We start from the raw sequence: 26,365 nt of genomic DNA, 5'->3' as shown, positions 1-26,365 counted from the left end.
CATATACTCCCTCCTATCGTGTCTGGGCAGAATTGCAGACACTTTCAAATTCAACTCTAATTCTCGGCTTTTGTTCAACAGTGACCTGTACTTGTTAAGTAATTCTGCCGGTCTCCTACTCTTAATATTATTAGTGCCAACGTGTACAACTATATCACCTTTAAATATTATTATATGCCTAATGACTGTGATAAGATTATATGCCTAATGACTGTGATAAGTTAACAACATTTTTTTTTTTTTGGCTGATGCTACAAAGCTCATACGCTTGCTTTCTTGCATCACATGCCTCTATTACTACTTACTACTACTACAACTATACAGAGCAATAGAGTGGGCCTATAATGGGTGATTTTAACTTTCCAGATGTTGACTGGAATTTGTTGATTGGTCACCCATGCACTAGCAAGATTTGTACAACATGTTAAAGAGGCAACAAGAGAGAGAAATACTCTTGATCTGATTATCAGCAGTGATAATTCCTGCATTAAGAATCTGCAGATAAAATAAACATTAGGCAGCAAAAATTCTATTGCTACCTTGTTCTCATCTATAATAATACAAATAAGCATTAGTAGAGGCATATGATGCAAATAGTTTGGAAATCGAATTTCAGAATGGTTAACACACTCCTGGCAGGAACAACAAATTTAAAAGCAATTTTTTTTTTAATGCCCCATCATCAATCATCATCAGCCATTTTCAATCCACTGCAGGATGAAGGGCTCTCCAGCAACTTTCCAGTTCCTTCTATTTTGAGCACTGGCCATCCATTTACTACCCACAAACTCATGAATTTCATCTATCCATCTCTGCCTTTGTCTTCCAGGTTTTCTTCTAGCTCCTCTGGGATACCATTCTGTTATTTTCTTAGTCCATCTGTCATGTCTTCGAGCTATGTGTCCTGCCCAAGACCATTTTAGTTCTTTAGTTTTGATAAGAATGTCCTTTACTTGAGTTTGCTGCCTAATCCATGTGTTTCTCTTCTTATCTAACAGTCTGATTCCCAATATAATTCGTTCCATTCTTCGCTGTGTAGTTCTCAGCTTCTCTTCCATTCTTTTGGTGAGTGCCCAAGTTTCACTTCCATAAGTCATGGTGGGGAGTATACATTGGTTCATTATTTTACATTTCAGACAAACTGGGATATTGCTCTTCAGTATGTGACTATATTTCCTAAATGCTATCCATCCAAAATTTATTCTTCTCTTGACTTCCAGCCATTTATCATTATTACAGCTAATAACTTGTCCCAGATAAGTATATGACTCCACCTTTTCAATTACTGCTCCTTCAATCATTATTTCCCTTTCTGTGGCATACTTGTTCATCATTACTTTTGTTTTAGCCATATTCATCTTTAGTCCAAAATCTTTACTAACTGTACATAACTGATTAAGATTTTCCTCTAATTCTTTGGGATCGTGGCTTATGACCACAATATCATCTGCAAATCATAAATGGTTTAGGTACTCTCCGTTCACATTGACTCCTTTCTGCGACCAGTCTAGTCTTCTGAAAGCTTCCTCTAGGGCAGCAATAAACAGCTTCGGAGATATTGTGTCTCCTTGACGAACTTCTTTCTCAATTTTGAATTTCCTACTGTCTTTGTCTAGTCTAATAAAGGAGGTAGCACTCTCATATATTTTCTTCAAAATCATAATATATGGGGTATCTATGCCTTGTCTTTCCAGTGCCCGAAACATTGCCTTATGCTGTATGGAGTCAAATGCCTTTTCGTAATCCACAAATGCCAGGCATAATGGTGTTTTATATTCATTTGCTTTCTCAATTAGCTGTGATATTACATGAAGGTGATCCATAGTTGAGAATCCAGTCCTAAAGCCAGCTTGCTCTTTCGGTTGATTCTCATCACGTATTCTTTCTAATCTGTTAGTAATTACCCTTGTGAACAACTTGTAGATGTGGGATAACAAGCTAATTGGTCTATAACAAAGGAGACATATGGCAGAGAAGAAAAATGCATGGGATACATATAAATTAACATGTGACACAGAAGCCTATGATAGATATAAGTTGATCTGTAACCAAGTTACAAAGGAGGTTAGGCAGGCGAAGGCAGATTACGAGAAATCTTTGGCAAGGGATGTAAAAAAAAACAGCAAGGAGTTCTTTACTTATGTAAACTCTAGAAGGAAGGGGATGAATCAGATTGGTCCACTTGATATTGATGGTTCAACTGTACACGATCCTGCTCAGGTAGCTAACAAACAAAATCAATATTTTGCATCTACATTCACACGAGGAGTTATTCAGGAAGGGGAATGCCATAGATGAAGTAAACACTGGCAGTGAGCTAGATGATCTTGTAATAATTGAGAGTAAAGTGGAGGAGAAATTGTTGAAGATAAATACAAAAAAGACACCTGGGGTGGATGGGATCTATCCAGTTATATTAAAGGAAGCAGCAAAGGAAGTAAGCAATCCGTTAGCCATAATTATGAGAGCTTCCTTGGACTCAGGGGAGGTACCCACAGACTGGAGATGTGCAAATGTAACCCCAATTCACAAAGGAGGATCAAAGGCTGACACAAGTAATTATAGACCTGTGAGTTTAACTTCTGTTCCAGGAAAATTAATGGAAGCACTGGTTAAAAAAGCAATGAAGGATCATCTTGACAAGAATTCAGTTATAGCTCAGACACAGCATGATTTTGTTAAGGGAAGGTCTTGACTGACCAATTTGATTGGATACTATGATGTAGTCACAAAAGAATTGGATGCAGGGAATAACTTTGATATTATATATTCGATCTTAGAAAGGCTTTTGATACTGTTTCACATGGAAGACTGCTGCACAAATTGGAGCAGTGTGGCATTGGTGGCAAATTGTTGCTATGGATATAGGGATGGTTGGGTGGCAGAAGACAGAGTGGTAATTAATGGACACTGCTCATCGTGGACTAATGTTATTAGTGGAGTCCCTCAGGGTTCAGTGTTGGGTCCATTGTTGTTTTCTGTATTTATAAATAATATTGATGATAGTATATCAAGCTTAATGTCAAAGTTTGCAGACGATACAAAGGTTGGCAGGGTTGTTAAGGATGCTACTGACGCTATGCTGCTGCAACAGGATCTGGAAAGGTTGAGCAGATGGGCTGAGAGGTGGCAAATGAAGTTTAACATTGACAAATGTAAAGTACTACATATGGGAAACAGCAACCCCAGAGCAACATATCAACTCTGTGGTACTTCATTGACAGTGGTAGAGAATGAAAAGGACCTGGAGGTAATTGTGCAGGCAGATATGAAGTTCTCTGAGCAGTGCAGATGGGCTGCAAGAGTAGCTCATGGTGTCTTATCAATGATATACTGGAAATTTTTCTAGCAGGGATAGGGAGGTGATTATTCCCTTGTATAAGAACAATGGTCAGGCCGCACCTTGAGCACTGTATACAGGTCTGGAGACTTCATTTCAAGAAGGATGTAGAGCTGCTGGAACGAGTACAGAGAAGGGCAACAAGGTTAGTGAACGGAATGAAGCGTTGCTATTTCGAAGAAAGGCTTAAGTTTTGCAAATTAGAGTGTCTGGAGACTAGGCACCGGCGAGGTGATCTGATAGAGGTGTATAAAGCCTTGAATGGTTTGAGCATGCTCAATGCTGATGGGATTCTTCCTCTTGCTCAGAATAATCACCTGAGAGGGCATAAATTCAAATTGAGGAAAGACAGATGTAGGATAGATGTGCGGAAATTTGCCTTTAGCCAGCGGGTAGTTGGTTGGTGGAACAGACTTCCATCCCTTGTTATGGAAGTTGATAGCCTAAATAAATTTAAGGCTCAGCTGGACAGGTATTTCGAACGAATGGAGGGGTGAAGTGGAAGGGTTTTTTTTTTTTTTTTTGGCTGATGCTGCATAAGCTTGCTTTCTTGCATCATATGCCTCTACTAATGCTAAATGGATGCTGAATGCTAATAATTTCCAATTTTTGATTTATCTCCTTTTTTATGCAGCAAAATTATGATTGCATTATTCCACTGCTTAGGCGTCACACCTTTTCTAAAGCACTTTGTGAAGAGCTTTGCTATTTTTTGTGTTATGTCTCTTCCTCCCAATTTTAACAACTCTACAGTAACTTCATCTTCCCCCAGGGCTTTCTGATTCTTCATTTTCTTCAATGCATGTTCTACCCCATCAGGAAGAATATCAGGTATGTCGTATGTGTTGCTACTTTGCAATCCATCTTCCCCACTGCTGGCATCATTTTTGTATAATTCTCTATAGTAGTCTTCTGTTTTTGAATTATGCCTTCTCTGCTGTTTATAAGTACACCATCGCTATTCTTCAGTTTCAGTATCATTTGTCTTTCTGTATTACTGCTCATGGCTGCTGATTTAAATCCTTTGTTTTCCCTTAATGCTGGTTCTACTTTTCTTGTGTTAAATCTTCTTATGTCCTCTCTGAGTCTCTTTCTAATGGCTTTGCATAACTCAGTATACTCAATTTTCTCCCTGTCAGTGTTTTTCTTGCTCTTCATTTGTCGTCTTCGGTTCATCACGACAAGTGTTTCTTGACTATTTTTTTCTTCTTTGGATTTCTTTTTCCCTATAGGTTTCTTGGGCTTTATCACTTTCAGAAAGTTGTAGTATTCCTCGTCGATATCTTGGTCCTGAGCAGTCTGCAGAAGCTCAAACTTGTTCTTAAGTTCCAGTACATACTGCTTTTTCTCCTCCTCTGTTATCTCAAAGACCTTTGTGTTATTCACTCGAGTCAGTTTTTTCCTTTCCTTTCCTACATCTATATCAAGTGTACATCTTACCATTCTGTGATCACTTCCAACGTTTACCTTATTCAGGACGGTAACATCATTCACAATATATCTTCTGTTAGTGAGGATGAAGTCGATTTCGTTAGTTGCTAATCCATTTGGACTCTTCCATGTGCACTTTCTGTTCACCCTTTTCTTGAAAAAAAGTGTTCATTACTGACAGTCCTTGAGATTCTGCCAATTCCACAAGTCTTTCACCTCTTTAATTTTTTCACCAATTCCAAAATTTCCTATAGTTCCCCTTTCTGCGCTGTTTTGTCTTTTTCCAACCTTAGCATTGAAGTCCCCCATAATAATAGTGTAGTGGGTTTTCTGCTCATGTAGAAGACTCTCAATTTCGGTGTACATTTCTTCAACCTCTCCATCATCATGGCTCGATGTTGGTGCATAAATAATTATAACCTTTAGCTTGTACCTCTTAGAAATCTTGAGTATTTGTCTTGACACCCTTGGTGATGTACGTTTGAATTCCAAAATGTTGTTTTTAAAATCTTTATGGACCAGAAACCCAACTCCACCTTCACACCTTTTACTGTTTCCATTGGTGTACAGCAGATTTCCATTTGATAAACTTATAAGTGATTCATTTCTTCTTCTTGTTTCAGCCAAACCGATGATATTCTAATTCACATTTTCTAATTCCTTTTCCAGCTCTAATATCCTGTCTTCACTGATGAGTGATCTTACGTTATAACAGGCCAAGTTCAGTTTCCGTGCATGGCAGCCTGGTCGTATCCAGAGATTCTTAGCACTCTCTGCTTCCACTCTGATCCTCTCGCTGCCGTAAGAGGGGGAGTGAAAGCTGCTGGGGACTGAGGGCCATTATTTTGTTGGGCTGTCATATGCTGGAGGGTTTATCTTTTCCTCTTCACGCCAGCCAGGCGTCTTGAAGAGAACCACTCTACACATTCATTGCCACTTAAGTGGATTTTAGGGAGGCAGGCCAACCGGACTTCTCCTAAATCTTCTGTAATAGAGAGATATTGGATCCATCAGTGTTTTAGGCTGAGTGTTTGAGAACACACAGGATACCTGTTCCTCTCTTAGCCCCTTTTAATGCCCCAATCTACACTAATTAAGCACTTCCACTTTTTGACACTGCACTCAAGGATTTCCTCTTAAACACTGTAAGGCTGCTTGCATAGCAGCTAAATTGATTTTGGGACCACTGCACCTACCATGTAAACAGAGACAGATGAAAGTGTGGATGACTTATTTCTTCGAAACAACAGATGAATTTCCGGGATTTTCTCTCAATTCTCTAATAGAATGCTTACGGTAGATAACAGGTTAACTATAGCCAAACAATGTATAAGGCCACGGTTAGGCCGCATCTTGAGAAAAAAATAAATATATTTTCTGTTTATACTCCGGGACGACCAAACAGTCAGAGGAGTTCACAAGATAGACAGAATACAAAAAACAGCAACGTATTCAGCAGTCACGGGCTTGAACCCCGGTCACTTAAGGCACATGTACTTATGCACCTGCGTGCCTGACCACTAGGCTACGGCGGCCTACACAGGTCTGGAGGCCTCACTTTAGGAAGGATGCAGATCTGTTGGAATGGGTGCAGAGAGGAGCAACTAGACTGGTGAAGACAACAAAAAGGGGTGCTCTTACCTAGAAAGGGTTCAGTTGTGCAAACTGCAGCATCTCGGGCTAGGCACCTGCAGGGAGATCTCATTGAGATGTTTAAATCCTTGAATGGATTGAGTAAGTTAAATGTTGTTCATGGCATTTCTCCACATGCTGAGACTACACACATGAGAGGGCATATATTCAAGTTGAGAAAGAATGCTTGCAGGATAAATGTGTGGAAGTTTCCCTTCAGCCAGTGGGTGGTTGATTTTGGCCTTTGATTTACGGATATCAGAAACAGTTTATTTTTTTATGCTGTAAATTTCACAAACACATGCTACTGAGATGCCTTGTTCTAATTTCTCAATTAGCTCTAATTTCTGTGCCACATTTAAGTTCACACGCTTTCTTTTAACCCCTCTATTACTTGATGCCATTTTAAATTGTAAGGATTACAAAATTATTTAATAAATAAAGTCACAATTCAGAAATCACCGAAACACTATACAACCTGACCGCACAATAGTTTGAAGCAGACTGAGACCAAAACAAAGTGAGTCATAGACCTGCAGTTTAGTGTCCCGAGTCACGTTCAGCTCACAAGTCACCGAATGCTCTTTAAATCAGTTAGAAACTAACCCTTCCTTCGGAAACATGTCTACTAACAAAAGAAAGTCTCTTTCGATTCTGTGTGTAACAACGGTTGGCTGATTGATTTGAAAACCGACATAACATCGTTAATGAAAAAATAAGTGGAAAATATAGATCTGCATATCCAATAATGGCAAAGGAACGGATTGACCACGTTTGGGCAGAAATCAGGAAATATTTCAATGATAAAGATGTCTAAGAATGCCAGCAAAACAAGATTTTTTTATAACTTGACACCTGACAATACATTTAAATTCAAAGGGAAAAAATGTGCAGGTGGAAAAAAAAAAAAAAAAATCACTGGCTCAATTGATGGTGCTCATATGCAAACATAACTGATGAAAAAACCCTTTCTTATTGGAAAATTGTTGAAACCTCAGTGTTTCAAAAATGCAAGGAAACTTCCTGTGGATTACACTGCAAACAAGAAAGCTTGGATATTTTTCAGCAATAAGTAAATGATTGGAATAAGGAGCTATTAATGGCCCCAAGGGGGCCATTAAACCCCAACTGGTTCCCCATCTCTGCAATAGCAGAGATGGGGAACTATATAGCGATGAAATTTTGTCGGTCCCTTAATGCTCGTTATAACCAAGTTTGACTGTATATGTATGCTTTGCACACAATGCATAATACATTACAAATTTGAAATTTACTATAGAACATTCAGTGAAAATACACCATTCTTTGTTTGCAATTGTGAACTACAATCGTAGTATGAATGGCATCGATTTAATTGTATCTCATATTGTGACTACTTTCATGAGTTACCATGTATTGCAATACCCCGAATAAGTAACGCTTCACCAATGGAGAAAACCATTGTTACTTATTCTCAGTGGAACCACCACCTAGACAATGCCATTTCAAAGCTTATTGGCAAATCGTCGGTGGGCGGGCAGGTACCCTGGTGTTATATGAGATACAATTAAATCAATGCCATTCATACTACGATTATGGTTTTTCCCACTGACAATAGGCCAATAAGCCTTGAAATGGTGCTGTCTGGGTGGGGGGTTATCTGCTGAGAATAAGTAACAATAGGCTTCTCCATTGGTGAAGCGTTACTTATTTGAGGTAGTGCAATACATGGTAACTCATTGTGAAGGTAGCTATATGAGATACAATTAAATCGATGCCATTCGTACTACAATTGTAGTTCACTATTACGAACAAAGAATGGTGTATTTTCACTGGACGTTCTATAGTACAATCTAATATGTATTTTATAGAGTAAAATATGTTTTTCTATTATCAGTATTTTTCTCTAATCCATCACCTCCCCACTCCACTGGTTTCAGCTCTGCTGGTCAATCAAGATGCTAATATATTCTAAATATAACTTTCAATGCCAGCTCCATCCACCAATACAGTAAACTCCCGCTATTCACGGGGGTTACGTTCCTGAGAAATTCCGCGAATACCGAAAACGCGAATACTGAGTTATGGCTCCAATAGTAATAAAGGGGTTCCGTTCCAAAGTAGGAAATACTGTATATAAGAAAAACTAGTCTAAAATTTTGTCTATGTATGTATTATATGTACCTTCATAATATGACTATGTACATAGACAGTACATAGTGCAGACCGGGCTAGCCAGGTAGGTAAAGTGCCTGCCTGGCAACCCAAAGGTCGCGGGTTCGATTCCGGACTCGGGCTTGGATCACAGTAAAATGCAAAAACTTTGGAGGTGCAATATGACCATAGAAGCTGATGCGCCAACAACTAACAAAAAAAAAAAAAAAAAAAAAACAGTACATAGTGAAATGCAAGCATATGGCATCGAAATGAAAATAGGAAACAATTTAATATTAAATTTAATATTTATTAGAAATTTCAAACCAGCGCTTTTGCTAACTAAAAAACTTATCCTGCCAGTGCTATCACCAGTTTCCTAAAGTGTTGATAAAGGAGTTTTGCCTTTTCACGAATGATGAGTGAACTTAACGGAATTTTATTTTGAGTTCGGTCTTCTATCCACAAATTTAAAGCTTCTTCCATTTTTTCTAATTTAACATCACGAGTTACAGAGCAAATTTTTGAAGCAATTAGCGCATTTTCACGGACACTACGGCAGATTTTTTCTTCCGATTTCTTGATTGATCGTACCGTTGACTCATTGATTTTATAATGTTTTGCCACTGAGGAGATACTTTCACCGTTAGAAAATTTATCCAATAACTCAATTTTATTCGCTAATGTCATCACCTTCTTTGATCTTTTCACATTTCCCTTGTTATTCGTAGCCATATTTTTGTACGGGTTAAAAAGAACTTGTCCACAATAAAGTCACTTTCTTCCATTAACACACTCGAAAAAGTCTGTTTATACTGAAAAACAGTAGATTTATCATTTTTGTAAGTAAATCAATTTATAAATTGATAAATTTATTCAATTTATAAGCATATAAATTAAAAGCAAACGACGAAACCTTCCTTGACAAGCGCATAACACATACTGAACAAGGATTAGCGAGAAACATCCATGCTCGTGATTTTGTCACCCCTCTCCCCCCAACCCACTGAGCGCTGTTTTGACCAGGAAAGATAAATTTAGCCACGCCCATGTATTTTTATGGCGGAAAATGTTCAAGGCGCTTAAAATTCACATTTTTTTTAGGTTTCATTTTATATTAAATCAGCGACCGCGAATACGCGAAACCGTGAATACAGATACCGCGAATAGCGGGGGTTTACTGTATAGTACTAACTATGATAAAATAATACTGTGCAAAACAGATGTTAATTTTTCCAAAAATTTAAAATGAGTTATTTGAGCTACTTAAAATACCTTTTCTGAATTTAAAATGAAGCTTTTAAATTGGCTTTTTAATTTACACCTAATGAAGTGCAGCCTCTACCATTGTTAATGGAAGATCAATGAGGATCAGTGTCTTACCCATATCAACTAACTGATGGAAACTGCTAATTTCTAATGAAAATACTGCAAAATTCTAGCAATTGTTTTTCACATTTCACCAAAATTTAATCAGATTTTACATAAGGCATTCTAAGCAGGTTCCAACCTATGATTTATCTTCTGATTACTGTAAACATATTCTGAAATTTTTTTCTATCAGCTTTGTTTTTTGCTCTCCTAAAAAAGACCAAATGAATGAAACAATGGCAAATTTGTGGCAGTAACAAGAGTGAGTGACTACTCACATATTTGTCAGAAACACTGAATTAGAAGGGGAAATACAGCAGGCCCCCGTTATAATGCAGTTTGCTTTACGCTGATTTGCTATAAGACTGTTCTTATATTATAACCCATATCTGACTATAACACTGTCACAGATCACTATAACGCTCTTTTACAGATTGCATTTTTGGCATATATAACGAAATCGTTTCATTTGATGGAGTCGATAGCTTGAAAATGAATAGCAAAACAGCATTAAAACGTTTCCCACGCCGATTTGAGAAATTTTCCCATGCTCGGTGAAATTTTCTCGCACACTAATTTAATTGCAGTACAGTGACTTGTTATGTAGTTCCGAGATCAACATTTTAAAAAATGATCAAGTATATTTCTTGTAATATTTGAGTTATATGCATTTATCCGAAGTCTAGTCATCACTCAGTACAGTATTAGACACCGTGCGTAACGGACAGTTTACTCATACATTGTATCATAATTAATGCAACCAGCAGTTACATTTGCGAAGAGTTAATAATGGCAGATAAGAATGAAAAAGCAACAACGTCTGGACGCAGTACGAAGACTATAAATGTAAGAAAAACACTGAATTTGAAAATTAAATTAGACATTTTGAAGTGAATCGATTCTGGTCAACGACAAGCAGATGTGTGCCATAATTTAGGACTTGAAACTTTAACTGTAAGAACAATTACAAAAAAATAAAGAATTCATTTTAGCACCAGGAAAGATAGCTGTTCCACTGCAAGCAACTAGGACTAGGCCGGCTATTAGGATTGAAATGGAAAGACTTTAACTAATTTTATTGAAGATAATATTCCAATGCAGAATTCAGTTAAGTTAAATATTAAAAAAAAAAAAAAAAAAAGAGAGATTAGCTAATATGATGATCTGAAGAAAACTCGCCTAAAAAAAAAAAAAAAAATAAAATGTGGAACCATTTAAAACTGGTAAGGGCTAGTTGAATAGATTTCAAATCCAGGGAGAAGTCGATAGTGCAGATCAAGGAGCCGAAACTGTCAAAAAAGAACTTGTTAAAATTATTGAAGAGGGGTATTATATTTTATACTTCTCAACAAGCTTTCAACATAGATGAAGCAGAACTTTTGTGTAAACGAATGCCTAAAAGAAGTTTCATATTGAAAAAAGAAAAAACATGCCAGGTTTCAAAGTGGCGAAGGATCGGTTGACTTTATTGTTGGGGGTAACGCTGCAGGAGATTTAAAATTAATACCCCTTTTAGTTTATTTGGAAGAGTGCCAAAGTTCAACCCAAAATCGACACATTTTCATGATTAAATTCATCAATTAAATTAAATCAATTAAAATCAATTAAATTCATTATTTTAATTGGAATTTTAAGTTTATTTTTGATGCGTAAGTAGTTACCACATAATTATATACGTATGTAATGCAGAATATCATATATGTACAAATATTTGAATATTAAATATTTTGATCGACATTTGTGCATCTTTTCGCTACAGTTTATTATTGATTAGGAAATATCCTATGGCACCGACCGCAACTCACAAATACATACGTTACCTTATGGGAATGCGGTGCTCACTTAGCACGGATTGACTAAGCGCTCTGTTTTACCGGAACGAATTATCAGCGTTAAGCGGGAGTCACCTGTACAAAGTTTCCCACTGAAACACTAACAACATTATTTCCTAACCTTAAATAATCCATGATGATGGACAACTCCATCTTGATCATGCAGCAGAGAAAGAAGGGAGTATTCAGTATGCAACAGCATCTTTCCTTGTCTGTCATCCTGAGTTTCTTCTTTTGGATCTTGCAAAGTTAAAATCTGTATGAAAAAATAAAATGTAAATGCACCAATGATGTTAAAATGTAAAAAAAGGCTGTTTAATAAGTTTCTATTAGGTGTAGTTTTGGTGCATATATATATATATATATTTTTTTTTTTAACCTCAATAATTTGAACCTTTATATGCATTTATGCAAAGTAGCTCAAACTGACAACACTTTTTTTTAGATCATTTAAATCAAAGCCTACATAAATGGAAAAAAAAAATAACATTGGGACATAATAAAATCTTTACAAAAAGGGGTATCAAGCAAGGATATCCATTTGCATTGGATATTCACTTCACTGTTTGTTTTGGATGCTGGGTAATTCTGGATGATGGTTTAGCAGTGGTTGCTATTGCTAGATACCTACTGTGGGCATCCACACTTCACAAAACATCAAATTTCATGACATGATGATGGATGCCTGATGAGCATCTGTTAGAGAAATAGTAGAGGCTACAAGTATTTCAAATGAATAAGTACAAAACAATCAGACACATCTTGGATTTAAAACATTTTACTCATATCAAGCAAATTCTGTAAACTTTCTGCCCAGATATGGAACTGTTAATTAAAAGTGGCTTCACTAACAAATCAGTCAAAACTGCAATAAAAACAATGGAAGCATGCTGATTAACACTTTCAAAGAATGCCAAGTAGCCAACACAACTTATCGGGCTGATTTATTTATTTATTTTTTTTGGCTTATATATGGCATCGGTCAAAAAATAAACAAACATAAATTAATAAAAAACCCAGCCCGATGAACTGTTGCAATTCATCAGGCCAGCTATATATTATTTCCTCCACCCATCATACTTGCAAGATTTAGCTCTATTTGATTTCCACTTCTTCTTGATACTAAAAACCAACTTGTCTAAAAAGGAAATTAGGTTGGAGGATGAGGTGGCAGTAGCTGCACACTCCTTTTTTTGGGACCACCAAGAAATTGGCTACAAAACCATAACTGAATGAATGAATCTGGAACATTGCTGAAAAAAAAAGTTCACTGAATTACAAGAAGAATACATTGAAAAATAATGCAAAATCAACATGGGCAAATCAGACATTGACTTTAAACTATTGTTATTGCCATAACCAGATAATTCCTATGCTAGACTAGAAACTTATCAAACAACTCTCAAAATATACAGAGGACAAATTATCAATTATCTGAAACCTAATAAAGTGCCAAAAAAGAAAACTGGACACTGATTGGTGTAGAATTATTGCACATGAAAGAGACCGAAACTAAACAATAACTGAACAGCATTATCAAGTGAAAGATCCTTTGTCAAAGCAGTATCACATAGAAGGTTCAATCCAAAAGTAAGTCTTCTGTGTATTTGCTGTGGCAAAAAGAGAACAGAAAACAATCAATACTTCTTCCCATTAACTAATTAATTGAAATAACACATTCGTACGTCAATTAACTTTTAGTAAAAATTAATATAAACTGCTTTATTTAGAGCATTTCATTTTCTTTATGGATAATTATATCACTTATTAGTTTTAGTCAATATCCATCTTTTTTTGCTCACACAGAAAAAAAACTTCCTCCCTTTTTAAATACAGTGGATTCTGGTTATTTGGGCCACCGGTTAATCTGGGTAGCCGTTTATTTGGGGCAAATCTTAAAAAACAGAACCAAATCGAAAAATAGCCAGGGTTTACTTCGCTTAATTGGGACAACATGCCATTTAATCAGGGCAGGAGATTGTAGCACTGGAGATTACCCTACGATTGTCTCCGACCATACCACGTGGTTCGGTTGGATTTCTGGAGGTCACAACCATAAAACAATAAAAACAATTAGCAGTCACCTGTTTATTGAGCTTTTCTGTTAGTGAAATCTATCATAAACAGACAGTAAACTCGATCTTTTTGAATTTGCGATAATACCAAAAGATGGAATTCTGTGGGTTAATATGGTGAAATGTGATTACATTTCTACTCCGTTCTCACTTGTGTGTATCGTGTTACTTGAAATTTGTGGGTACTGTGTTCTTTGTTATTGATTGCTTATCTTTTTACTGTTTTAAATTTTAACCCTCACCCACAAATGTCAGTGAACAGAAATGTCAACTAGTTAGTATGTACATATTACAGTACATATTAATTATTCCGATTATCATGTATATTCTTCCGTTATCACCTATCATTAATTTTTTAATTGGTAAGGTAATAAAGGGTAAATTTGTGCTTAATATTTCTTTACTTTTATAGCCTGTGGATAATATTCCTCCTATTTTCGCTAATTAGAATCGCTGTTTAATAGAATTAAAATTCAATTCACAAACGTGATCACAATGACCGGCACTTACTACACATCGTATAGTGAACGGTACTTTACTATGGCGACTCCATCGTAACGTGATTTGATTGTACAGTGAACCAATTGTAAAGCGGGGGTCCATTGTATTTTTAACTTTTTTACGTGAAACTTCAGATAATTGAGACATCCGCTTAATTGGGATGTGCTTACAAAACTAGTAAAACTAGTGCTTACAAAATGCACTAGTCCCGATGTGTCCCAAATAACCGGAATCAACTGTATCTGAATATGGTCCTGCTGCTAAGAGTAAGAAATTTAATTTCTTAAAATATTAACATGCGATCAATGTAATGCATAAGCAAATTCTGACCATATTCAACTTCATAATGTAACTATTTAAACAACCCCAACTTCTGTGCCAAGTGAAACTGGTGTTGGCAACATGGGAAAGCTGTCATTATCCCCCAAAGTAAAATGTCATTCATCAGGTAGCATTTTTTAATGAAACAGATTCATGGAAGATGTACACTACCACAACTGAAACCTGTACACACAGAGATGATAGTTTTTTTTTTTTTTTTTTTTTCTATTCTGGCAACAAAAGCAGAATTTGGCAATTTTAATGCCGTGCTAAGTGATGCATTCCAGTGGAACTGCATCAGGCACTCCAAATAAGTTTGTAAACATTCCTTATTGGCAGTGAAAGTGTATCAGTGACACAATGTGCCATTTGCTCAGCGAGTAATCTATGGGGAACACAAGTCTAATTATTATTATTGTAATGATCTTTAGCTCCATTCACTTTCATTACAAACCCCACTACCCTATGAAAACACTTGTATCAATTACCCCTCAGTTTCCACATCCGTATTAGAGTGTACATTTTGAAGAGGCTGCATCTTACTTTTCTTCTAACTCCTCTATTGATAATCTTGGTAAAACTTCTTGTCCTACTATAAACAGTGCACTCCACTTAATGCTTCCTATACTCTCCCTAGAGAAGGATGTCAGAAGAGTTCTAAACAATCTTGCTACCAAAACAGATCAATGTCCCAATGGCATTTCTCCACTTGTTCTGAAAACCCATGTTCGTGAGCTTGCACCTGTTTGCCTTTTTTAAACATTTTAATTTCATTAGTTTTTAATTCTGCTTGGAAATATGCACATATCTAAGCCAAATCTCTCCCATCCAATTATCACCCAATTGCATTTACCTCTACTCTTTCCAAAGTAAAGGAGAAATTCAAACTTCACAATACTATCTCAAAACCTTCCATCTGGTCAATGATCACCAATATGGATTCTGCCAGTGTCAATCAACTGGTAATACACTAGATTATGTTATTCATCTTTGGTATAAATTTGACTGAAAAGTGTTTGGTGAAACTCGAGCAATTGCTCTTGAAATTTCTAAGGATTTGTGATGGTGTTTGGCATAAAAGTCTTCTGAACAAGCTCCAATTACAGTGGATTCCGGTTATTTGGGCCACCGGTTAATCGGGGCAGCCGTTTATTTGGGGCAAATCTTAAAAAACAAAAACCAATCGAGAAAATAGCCAGGGTTTACTTCGCTTAATTGGGACAAAATGCCGTTTAATCGGGGCAGGAGACCGCAGCACTGGAGATTACCCTACGATTGTCTCCAACTGTACCACATAGTTCGGTCGGATTTCTGGAGGTCACAACCATAAAACAATAAAAACAATTAGCAGTCACCTGTTTATTGGGCTTTTGTGTTAGTGCAATCTATCATAAATGGACAGTAAACTCGATCTTATTGAATTTGCAGTAATACCGACAGCTGGAATTCTGTGGGTTATTATGGTAAAATGTGTTTACACTTCCATGGAATCTTCAATCATATAAAAAAAAATAATTTTCAGAATCTTCTCTTCATTCCTATTTTTAAAGCTTCGTAATTTGTTACTCCGTTCTCACTTGCACGTGTTGTGTTACTTGCAATTTGTGTGTGCTGTGTCCTTTGTTATTGATTGCTTATCTTTTTACTGTTTTAAATTTTAACCCTCACCCACAAATGTCAGTGAACAGAAATGTCAACTAGTTAGTATGTACATATTACAGTACGTATTAATTATTCCAGTTATCACGTATATTCTTCCGATTTTCACGTATCATTAATTTTTTAATTGGTAAGGTAATAAAGAGTAAATCTGTGCTTAATATATCTTTACTTTTATAGCCTGTGGATAATATTCCTCCTATTTTCGCTAATTAGAATCGCTGTTTAATAAAATTAAAATTCAATTCACAAATGTGATCACAATGACTGGCGCTTACAACACACCGTATAATGAACGGTACTTTACTGTGGTGAGTTCGTCCTAATGTGATTTGATTGTACAGTGAAGTAATTGTAAAGGGGGGAGGGTAAATTGTATTTTTAACTATTTACGTGAAACTTCGGATAATTGGGGCAGCTGCTTAATCGGGCCAAAATGCACTAGTCCCGATGTGTCCCAAATAACCGGAATCGACTGTATATGGATTCCCACCTGTTGTTTTGCAAATAGGTATCCAGTTTTCTCTCTGACTACTCACTCTGAATGTTGGAAAGCTGGCTCTCTGTTTTCTAACTTCTCCACTAAAGCTGGTGTTATCCAAGGTTCAGTTATTTCCCCAACTCTTTTCCTTCTTGCATACTAATGACCTTCTGTCCGACTGGAAAGCCTATCTATAGTTTTGTAGATGATAGCCCACTACATTCCACCTTCCAATTTGAGAAACCGTAACCTGCACAAACAGCTTCAACTTTTTGAATATCCCCCAACAACTACTTAAATGCTAATCACCTGATAATTCTTCAGTGGGGCAAACAAAGCTTAGTTAACTTTAATCCCTCTAAAACTCATTAGTAGAGCATGTGACGCAAGAAAGCAAACACTTATTTAGCATCAGCAAAAACAAAACAATTTCACACATCCGTTCCCTCTAAAAGTTTGTCCAGTTCCTCCTTGAATTTAAACTATCAACTTCCGCAACAACAAATGGAAGTTTGTACCAGCAATCAACTACCCACTAGCTAAAGGCAAATGTCTGCACATCTATTCGGCAACTATCTTTTCTCAATTTGAATTTATGCCCCCCCCCCCCAGGTTCGTAATTTTTTTAAATTTTTTTTTTTATGTAAACCCCAAACACGAGAGGTATTAGAACCTATAGTACTTAGTACCATGCTTGGGTTGGAGGTTGAGAAGACGAAAGAAGATATTTGTTGACATTGGACTTGAACTTCTGTAGACTGTAATTTTCAGGAAATATGTATGAAGGAAGGTTGTTCCAGAAAACGGCAGTTGAATGAATAAATGAGGAAGATGAAAAGTTGGTTCTGTGAGTTTTAAGTTGGAGAGTAAATGGATGTTGGCGGCACGTGTTTGAACTATTTTGAAAGAGAGAGCGGGAATTATAGAAGCCAATAAAGAAGAACAGTGCCCATAGAAGTATCCGTAGAAGAGGCATGCAGCAGAAACAGTACGTCTATGAGACAGCGAGTGGAAAGACTATTAGAGATGAATCATTAGTTAACCTAACTGCCCTCTTCTGAATGGAATCAAGAAGCCTGAGAGAGGTTTTGGGGCACCACCCCAATGTGGGAACAATATTCCATGGCAGGGCGGATTTGTGATTTATACAGAGTGAGCAGCTGTTTGGAAGAAAAGTAACGCCGAGAGCGAAAGAGAAAACCAAGTTTTTTAGATGCAGAAGAAGCAATATTTGTAATGTGCTTGTGCCAAGAGAGATTAGAAGTCAGGGTAATCCCCAAAAAATCTGAGCAAGAGAAAGAATTCCCATCAGAACTGAGCCTGCTCAATCCACTCAAGGCCTTATACACCTCAATCAGATCACCTCGCAGGTGCCTAGTCTCCAGACACTGCAATTTGCGTAACTGCAGTTTGGCCTTATTTCTCACAAAAAGTCTACTATTCCTATATTTATCTTCAATGGTCAGGACCCAAGCCTAAGTGACCATTAAGGGAGGTTTCATTGTATACAGACAATATAAACTCCAGCTAACTGGTATCCATCAGAAAGATTATGCAACTAGAACAATTGAAAATAGTTGTAGCACCTACTTACCTAACCAGTAAGAAATTGTGAATAAAATAAATGTTACAAAAATGCCTTCAACACAAACAATAATATGTGACAAGTGAAATTAACTTGAAAAAAAATTTAGTATTATTTATAATTATTTAAATGGTTCATATAATTAAAATCTTTTTTTTGTTCAATGAATGTGTTTTCAGTTTTAATTGAGCTGAGTCTGCCAGCCCTTGGTTTATCAGCGTTGACAGTCTCCTAGCACCAAAACAACACTCATTGAACAGACATAACCATTTGCCCAAATGAATTTGAGCAAATGGTTATCTCTGTTCAGTGAGACAACCATTTGGTAAATGGCTTTCTGGAAGGCAGACCAAATTCATTGTCCGCCTTCTTTTGGTCCACAAAAATAAAATAACGGTGCAAACATCTTTGGTTGAGTATGTCTGTAAGGCAGAAACCACTTTTACAAATGCAATCATCTCAAATGTACACAAGAAATAATTGAAATGTCAATCATGAAACCTGTGTTTCAAAAATTGTGGCTATATATTTTTACCTGCGTAATATATTCTGTGTATTCAAACATTTTTGAGAACAAAAAAAAAAAAAAAAAAAAAAAAAAAACTTGGAAATTAATTTCTGGATACCTTTCATACATAAAATAACACAAAAGAACATAGGGTGGGCCATATGTCAGTTCACTGTCAAATGATTTGTACAATTTAAATTCTGAAGTTAATTTGTATCATTTTATTTACATTCTAATTACATGAGGCGATTTATGCCATTTAACTGAACTGTTCAAATTGTTTTTGGTCATTTACTTCTTGATAAATTAAATTTTTAAAGTGACATATGGCCAACCACATACATTCATACCTTGATAGAATAGAAGTCATCTGTTCCTTCTTTTTTTGCCAGACATTGGACTATGCTACGTACGGGGGAATTTCCCAATCTTGTTCCTAAAATAAAGGGCTCAAATACTGAACTACTCTTTTAAATAACTTTAAATTAATATAAACAATTAAGAAAATGAATAAACAGAAATTTGGTCAGGTTATATTTACAAAAGGGTACAGTTGCATTCTTATTCAAAGGTAACCAAATCAAATTTCTGTTTAGTTTTTACTGAACTAAAATCACTAATTCAAGAATATTAGTATCCAATTCTGCCATAAATAATGTGACAGAGAATATTCAACTACATATATGTGAATGACAAATGAAAAAATTTTACTGACATGCGGTATTTTGTTTATGTAATCAGTATCACAATATCAAATATTCCTAAAAATGTCTTCCTTAAGTCATTACTCAGACTTCATTTATGCAGGCCAGCCATCAGTGGCAATGCACATGACATCTGTGAAGAGGTCAGCTACTGCTTTCCTTAGTGCCTGCTTGAGACTACTGATATCAGGTGTGTTTTTTGCTAAGGGCCCTGAGGGTTATCAAATCTGTGATTTAAGAGTTCAATCTTAGGCTTTTAATTCAAGAATGTTGTTTGTGAGTCATTGCTGACAAACAACATTCCTTCCACTCACAAGGCAAACAATTTTTTAGCCTTGTGAGTAGATGCAGAAGATGGCTGCTTTCCTACAGAATTTCATTTCAGTTAAGGATTTTACTACTTTCTCTAGAAAGTAGTAACCTACAAAGGATCTTTTTCTTGTTAGTAAAAATTTATACTGGTGTTAATATTAGGGCATGCTTATATTGGCGCAAAAAAAAAAAAAAACACTTTTCACCTGTCCAATCCTTATTAATCTGTTGACTTCCTACTTAAATTTATTCAAACTATACACTTTCACAGCACAAGGCAGAAGTTTGTTGCAAAAATCAACCACCCACTGGATGGAAGCAAATTTCCACACATCTAGACTGTAACTGTTCTTCCTAAATTTACATTTAAATTCATGTCCTCTTGTGTGTTGTCTGAGCAAGAGGAAGGATGCCATTAGCATTGAGCTTATTCAATCAGATCTGAGTTCAATTAAGTTCAATTAATCTATTCAAAGTTTTAAACACATAATCAATCAGATCTCCTCACAGATGCCTGGTTTCCAGATGTTGCAAGCTCTTTTGTTTCCCTTGCTATTCTTGTTGTCCTGCTCTACCAGATCCATATCCTTCCTTCTTGAGACTTTGCCCTAGACATAACTATGTCTACTTCACTATACTCGTAGCGGTGTTGAGCGTCGGTGCAGACGCAAACTCTATGTGCTCTGTGTTTGCATTTAATAGTGAAAGAAATTCTCTATGAACAGTTCCATGTGTAGTATCTACATGATCCTAAGGATACCAGTTACATAGTGATACTCTTCTTTGACCTGTGCCTTAATCAGGTAATTATTTATTAATATTTTTATATTAATAGTAATTGAACTATGGACGCTAGCCATAAAACTGCCTGACCTTGTTCCAAGGTTATCGTTGATCCTGCATGAATAGAGCTACTTGACTAGTTAGCCTCAGGAGTCGAAAATGGCCGCTACCCTTCCTCAGGGACTAATTCTTTTAATCTTTTAATTCAGCAATAACAGGAAGCTGCTTGCTAACGGCAATGATGACTAAGAACACAACACTCACAGTAACTGCTGGGACATGTGACCTCTATCATACTTCTGCAGACAAAACCTTAATCTGCAGCAAATCAAAGCACAGAATATGCCTGTTATGCTCGGGGTATTCAAGTCTCTCTCGCTTGTCACTGAGCAAAAGGAAAGGGTTTCTGGGAAAATGTTGTGTAAAGGAAAAACAAATAGGAACCACAGCAATGGCCAGTAGGAAGGATGATACCCACCCCTCCACGAAGAGAAGGCAATGCATCGGTAGAAATATTTAATACCTTGGAAGAGGGCAATTCCATAACCCCTCACCGTTTCACTGATATGCGAAACAATGACTTGCAGAATAAAGAAAGTAATTTGGATCAGGAAGTTAGACTTCATTTGGAATATGAGCCAGACTGGACAAATGACCCACCCAGCGATGGTAAGGGAAACGCAGCCCGACACCCCTATTATAAACAAATTGTGTTGTTGTTATATCTGTCCTGACAACTGAAAGAGTCTGGTTGCGAGGTTAGCCTGTGCGGACGAAGCTCCTTGAAGCTCTTGGAACAGAGAAGTTTTTCCTGATTTATTTTCTGATTTATTAGCTTCAATTGTCATATTAACTTATTTTCTAGAGTAGCTTTATATTCCTAGTTACGATACTTAGTTTAAAGTTTAACTTAGACAGAGTTTTTGTAGGTATTACTTAGTATCGGTACTAAATCCACGTGTTACAAATTGAACGAGAGGTCTTTTTTTTTTTTAACCAAATTTAGTCGATTTATTAACCAATTGTTATATCAAATTATCTTCTATAAGTAGATTATAGACCTTGTCAGGATCCTTAGTTTATTCTAAATTGAGATAGCGAGATTTGGAAGCTAGTCAATACTTACGAGTCCGTAGAACTACCGTTCGAGATTTCCCGCCATTTTTACACGATAGCATAAGCTTAGTGTAGTATAGTGCATAATATAATATTGTCAATTAATCAGTAAATCTATTAAACTTGATAAACTTTATTGTCAATTAAATTGTATTTTTAACTCTATATATATATAATGACATAATCGTAACAAAGAATTAATACATAACTATAGTGGTACACGTGATACGGAAGTTGTATAAAGGGAACTCGTAGAAAACACTAGATACCGAAAAAAAAAAAAAAAAAAAATATAACATAACTGTTTTGGGATATAACTTAAGGATTTAATTTTTGTTTTGAAATTTTATTGAATTAAATCGGAATCATGACTCTGACCAGAGCAGCAAAGCAAAAGGCTCAAGCTAATGGGAGTGCTGTGGTTCAGGGGAGAACTGAGGGGGGCAGTTGCCCTCTGAATCACAGTCTATTAAAATGCACTGTTTGCTTGATGTTTGCGGAGCAGTCAGGTACGGGACATGATACTGCCAAGGGGGATGTCTCTGTGTGTGCACGATGTAAGGAGTGCAAGGAAATCAGGCGACAACTCAGCGTTGTTATGGGCCTTTATGAGACCTTGAAGGACAGGGTGGATGCCCTCGAAGGTAATAAATTGAGGGGCCCATCAAGCTCTCAGCTGCCCACATCAACGCCAGAGCTTGCACTTGGTCATCAGGCAACACAGAGGCAGCCCCCTAGGCAGAATGCGCTGGTCCCAAAGGAACTAGTAGTTGTTGGTGACTCTATTGTCAGGGAAACGGGGAACATGCTTTGTAAAAAGGATAGGTGGAATAGAACCAGGGTATGTCTGCCAGGGGCAAAGGTTGACGACGTTGTAGAGCGGATATCATCTTTTAAGGGCACAAAAGGTGATATAGTTGTACACGTTGGCACTAATGATATTAAGAGTAGGAGACCGGCGGAATTACGTAGCAAGTACAGGTCACTGTTGAAAAAAAGCCGTGAATTAGGGTTGAATTTGAAAGTGTCTGCAATTCTGCCCAGACACGATAGGAGGGAGTATATGATGAGAGCCTTGTCGATCAATTCGGCCCTGGAGGGATTGTGCAAGGCTCGAGGGGTAGAATTTTTTTCAGCCTGGACTGTACTTGTTAACAGGACAGATTGCTTCTACAGGGATGGGATACACTTAAATAGAAAGGGTGCAAGAATTTTTGCTGATGCTGTCGAGGCAGTGTTAGGTGGGTCGGAAAACTGCTAGTTGGGGGGGATACAAGGACTAATAGATTAACAGTAGCCACTGGCAGAGGTGGAAGTGATTCTTGCACTGCTTCTATTGAAATGAGCAGAAGCCTGAAAAACAAGATGCAGGATATTTCAGAGACTGCTGGGAGTCATTGCGGTACAAGTAAACACATGGGTTGTGTTAGGGTAGCTAAGAATAGAAACAGGTGCATGTATACCTGCGTGTACACCAATGCTAGGAGTTTGGTAAATAAATTTGATGAATTTGAGGTATTGCTCAAAACATCAAAGGCAGATATTGTTGGGATATCAGAGACGTGGTGTCACACAGATATAAGTAATGCGGAACTAGAATTTGGGGAATACAATGTGTATAGAAAGGATAGACAGGACAGGAGGGGAGGAGGGGTTATGCTATTAGTTAAGAAACACAAAGTCCAAGGAAGTGAAGCCAGTCGACATCGATGGACAGGGCAGGGTCGAGTCAGTTTGGTGTGACATAAGCATAGGGAAATCAAAATTGAGAGTAGGAGTGTGCTATAGGCCTAATGACTCTGATGAGTATAATAAGATATTGTACAGGGAAATAGAGTGGGCCAGTAAATCAGAGAGTCTTATAATGGGGGATTTTAATTTCCCAGATATTGACTGGAATTTGTGGTTGGGTCACTCGCACACTAGCAAGGCTTTTGTGGATTTATTGGATGATTGTTTTCTACATCAGCATGTTCGTGAGGCAACAAGAGGGAGGCAACAATACTCTTGATCTGATTATCAGTAGTGATTCTTCATGCATTAAGAATCTGCAGATAAATGAACCACTAGGTGGCAGTGATCACAGTGTGTTGAAGTGGGATTTACTCAAGGAGGTAACTACCATCAGAGGTAAAGGGAAGGGTTTTTGTTTTCGTAAAGGCGACTATGATGGTCTGAGACAGTATTTAAATTCTATACAGTGGGACCAACTGATGATGTTACCAACAGCAAACTCAAAATGGGAAGCATTCAAGGAACTAATCTTGGAGGCTACCAGGCTTTACATACCAACTAAGAAATATTGTTCAAGGTTTAGGCCTAAATGGTTGTCAGATGAACTAATGAGACATGTGGCAGAGAAGAAAAATGCATGGGATACATACAAATTAATGGGTGACATGGAAGCCTATGATCGATATAAGTTGGTCTGTAACCAAGTCACAAAGGAGATTAGGCAGGCAAAGGCAGACTACGAAAAATCCTTGGCAAAGGATGCAAAGAAAAACAGAAAAGAGTTCTTTACATATTTAAACTCAAGAAGGAAAGGGATGAATCAGATTGGTCCACTGGATATTGATGGTTCAACAGTTGAGGATCCTGCTCAGATGGCTAACAATCTAAAAGAGTATTTTGCATCTACATTCATGCATGAGGAGTTATTCAGGAAGGAGAATGATGTAGGTAAAGTAAACATTGGCAGTGAGCTGGATGATTTTGTAATAACTGAGAGGAAAGTGGAGGAGAGATTGTTGAGGATAAACATAAAAAAGGCACCTGGGGTGGATGGGATCTATCCAGTTATATTAAAGGAGGCAGCAAAGGAAGTAAGCAAACCCCTAGCCATAATTATTAGAGCTTCTTTGGACTCAGGGGAAGTACCCATAGACTGTAGATGTGCAAATGTAACCCCAATTCACAAAGGAGGATCAAAGGCTGACACAAGTAATTATAGACCTGTTAGTTTAACTTCTGTTCCACGTAAATTAAAGGAGGCACTGGTTAAAGAAGCACTGCAGGATCATCTAGACAAGAATTCAGTTATAGCTGAGACGCAGCATGGTTTTGTTAAGGGCAGGTCTTGCCTGACCAATTTGATTGGATACTATGATGTAGTCACAAAAGAACTGGATGCAGGGAATAACTTTGATATTATATATTTGGATCTTAGAAAGGCTTTTGATACTGTTGTGCATGGAAGACTGCTGCACAAATTGGAGCAGTGTGGCATTGGAGGCAAATTGCTGCTATGGATAAGGGGATGGTTGAGTGGCAGAAGACAGAGAGTGGTAATCAATGGACACTGCTCAACGTGGACTAATGTTATTAGTGGAGTTCCTCAGGGTTCAGTGTTGGGTCCGTTGTTGTTTTCGGTGTTTATGAACGATATTGATGATGGGATATCAAGTTTAATGTACAAGTTTGCAGATGATACAAAGGTTGGCAGGGTTGTTAAGGACACTACTGACGCTATGTTGCTGCAACAGGATCTGGAAAGGTTGAACAGATGGGCTGAGAGGTGGCAAATGAAGTTTAACATTGACAAATGTAAAGTACTACATATGGGAAACAGTAACCCCAGAGCAACTTATCAACTCTGCGGTACTACACTGACAGTGGTGGAGAATGAAAAGGATCTGGGGGTAATTGTGCAGGCAGATATGAAGTTCTCTGAGCAGTGCAGACGAGCTGCAAGAGTAGCTCATGGTGTCTTGTCAATGATATACAGGAATTTTTCTAGCAGGGATAAGGAGGTGATTATTCCCTTGTATAAGGCAATGGTTAGGCCACATCTTGAGTACTGTATACAGGTCTGGAGGCCTCATTTCAGGAAGGATGTAGAGCTGCTGGAACGGGTACAGAGAAGGGCAACAAGATTAGTGAATGGAACAAAGGGTTGCTCTTACGAAGAAAGGCTTAAATTTTGCAAATTACAGTCTGGAGACTAGGCACCGGCGAGGTGATCTGATAGAGGTGTATAAGGCTTTGAATGGTTTGAGCATGCTCAATGCCAATGGGATCCTTCATCTTGCTCAGAATAATCACTTCAGAGGGCATAAATTCAAATTGAGGAAGGACGGATGTCGGATAGATGTGCGGAAATTTGCCTTTGGCCAGCGGGTGGTTGGTTGGTGGAACCGACTTCCATCACTTGTTGTTGAAGTTGATAGCCTAAACAAATTTAAAGCTCAACTGGACAGGTATTTCGAACGAACGGAGGGGTGAAATGGGAGTGGTGTGTGTTTTTTTTTTTTTTTTTTTTTTGGCTGATGCTGAATAAGCTTGCTTTCTTGCATCATATGCCTCTACTAATGCTAATGCTAACTGCCAAAATGCCGGTCGTACCTGCTGCGTACAGGCAGATCCCCGTGATGCAGAGAGTGAACAGACACACACACACACCTCACATCTCAGCAATCTAAATAGCCTTAGCAGCGTAATAGCGGAAGCATTTATGCAATTTGTTTACCCTGTTGCTATGTAGGCTGAAGAGCATATGCACAATTTAGAGGAGAAATTTCCAAAAATTTATAATGTTTATCCACTCTACTCAATATAAACCAAGAGCTTCACACACAGAAC

General features: G+C 37.3%; 1 protein-coding gene across 1 annotated transcript in view; it reads right to left on the bottom strand.

Moving 5' to 3' along the window:
- LOC150081187 (serine/threonine-protein kinase 40-like) overlaps window positions 1-26,365 on the bottom strand; it is a 156,994-nt gene that overhangs the window by 107,302 nt on the left and 23,327 nt on the right. Inside the window, exons 2-3 of the mRNA XM_090378949.1 lie at window positions 19,220-19,305; window positions 11,861-11,995 (exon numbers count right to left, since the gene is read on the bottom strand). Coding sequence (XP_090235075.1) covers window positions 11,861-11,995; window positions 19,220-19,305 — 221 coding nt within the window. The remainder of the gene's footprint in view (window positions 1-11,860; window positions 11,996-19,219; window positions 19,306-26,365) is intronic.

This window comes from Mastigoproctus giganteus, chromosome 8 (assembly GCF_048544385.1).
Source record: "Mastigoproctus giganteus isolate SK-2022 chromosome 8, ASM4854438v1, whole genome shotgun sequence".
NCBI lineage: Eukaryota > Metazoa > Arthropoda > Arachnida > Uropygi > Thelyphonidae > Mastigoproctus > Mastigoproctus giganteus.
This window is presented reverse-complemented; position numbering and strand designations above follow the sequence as displayed.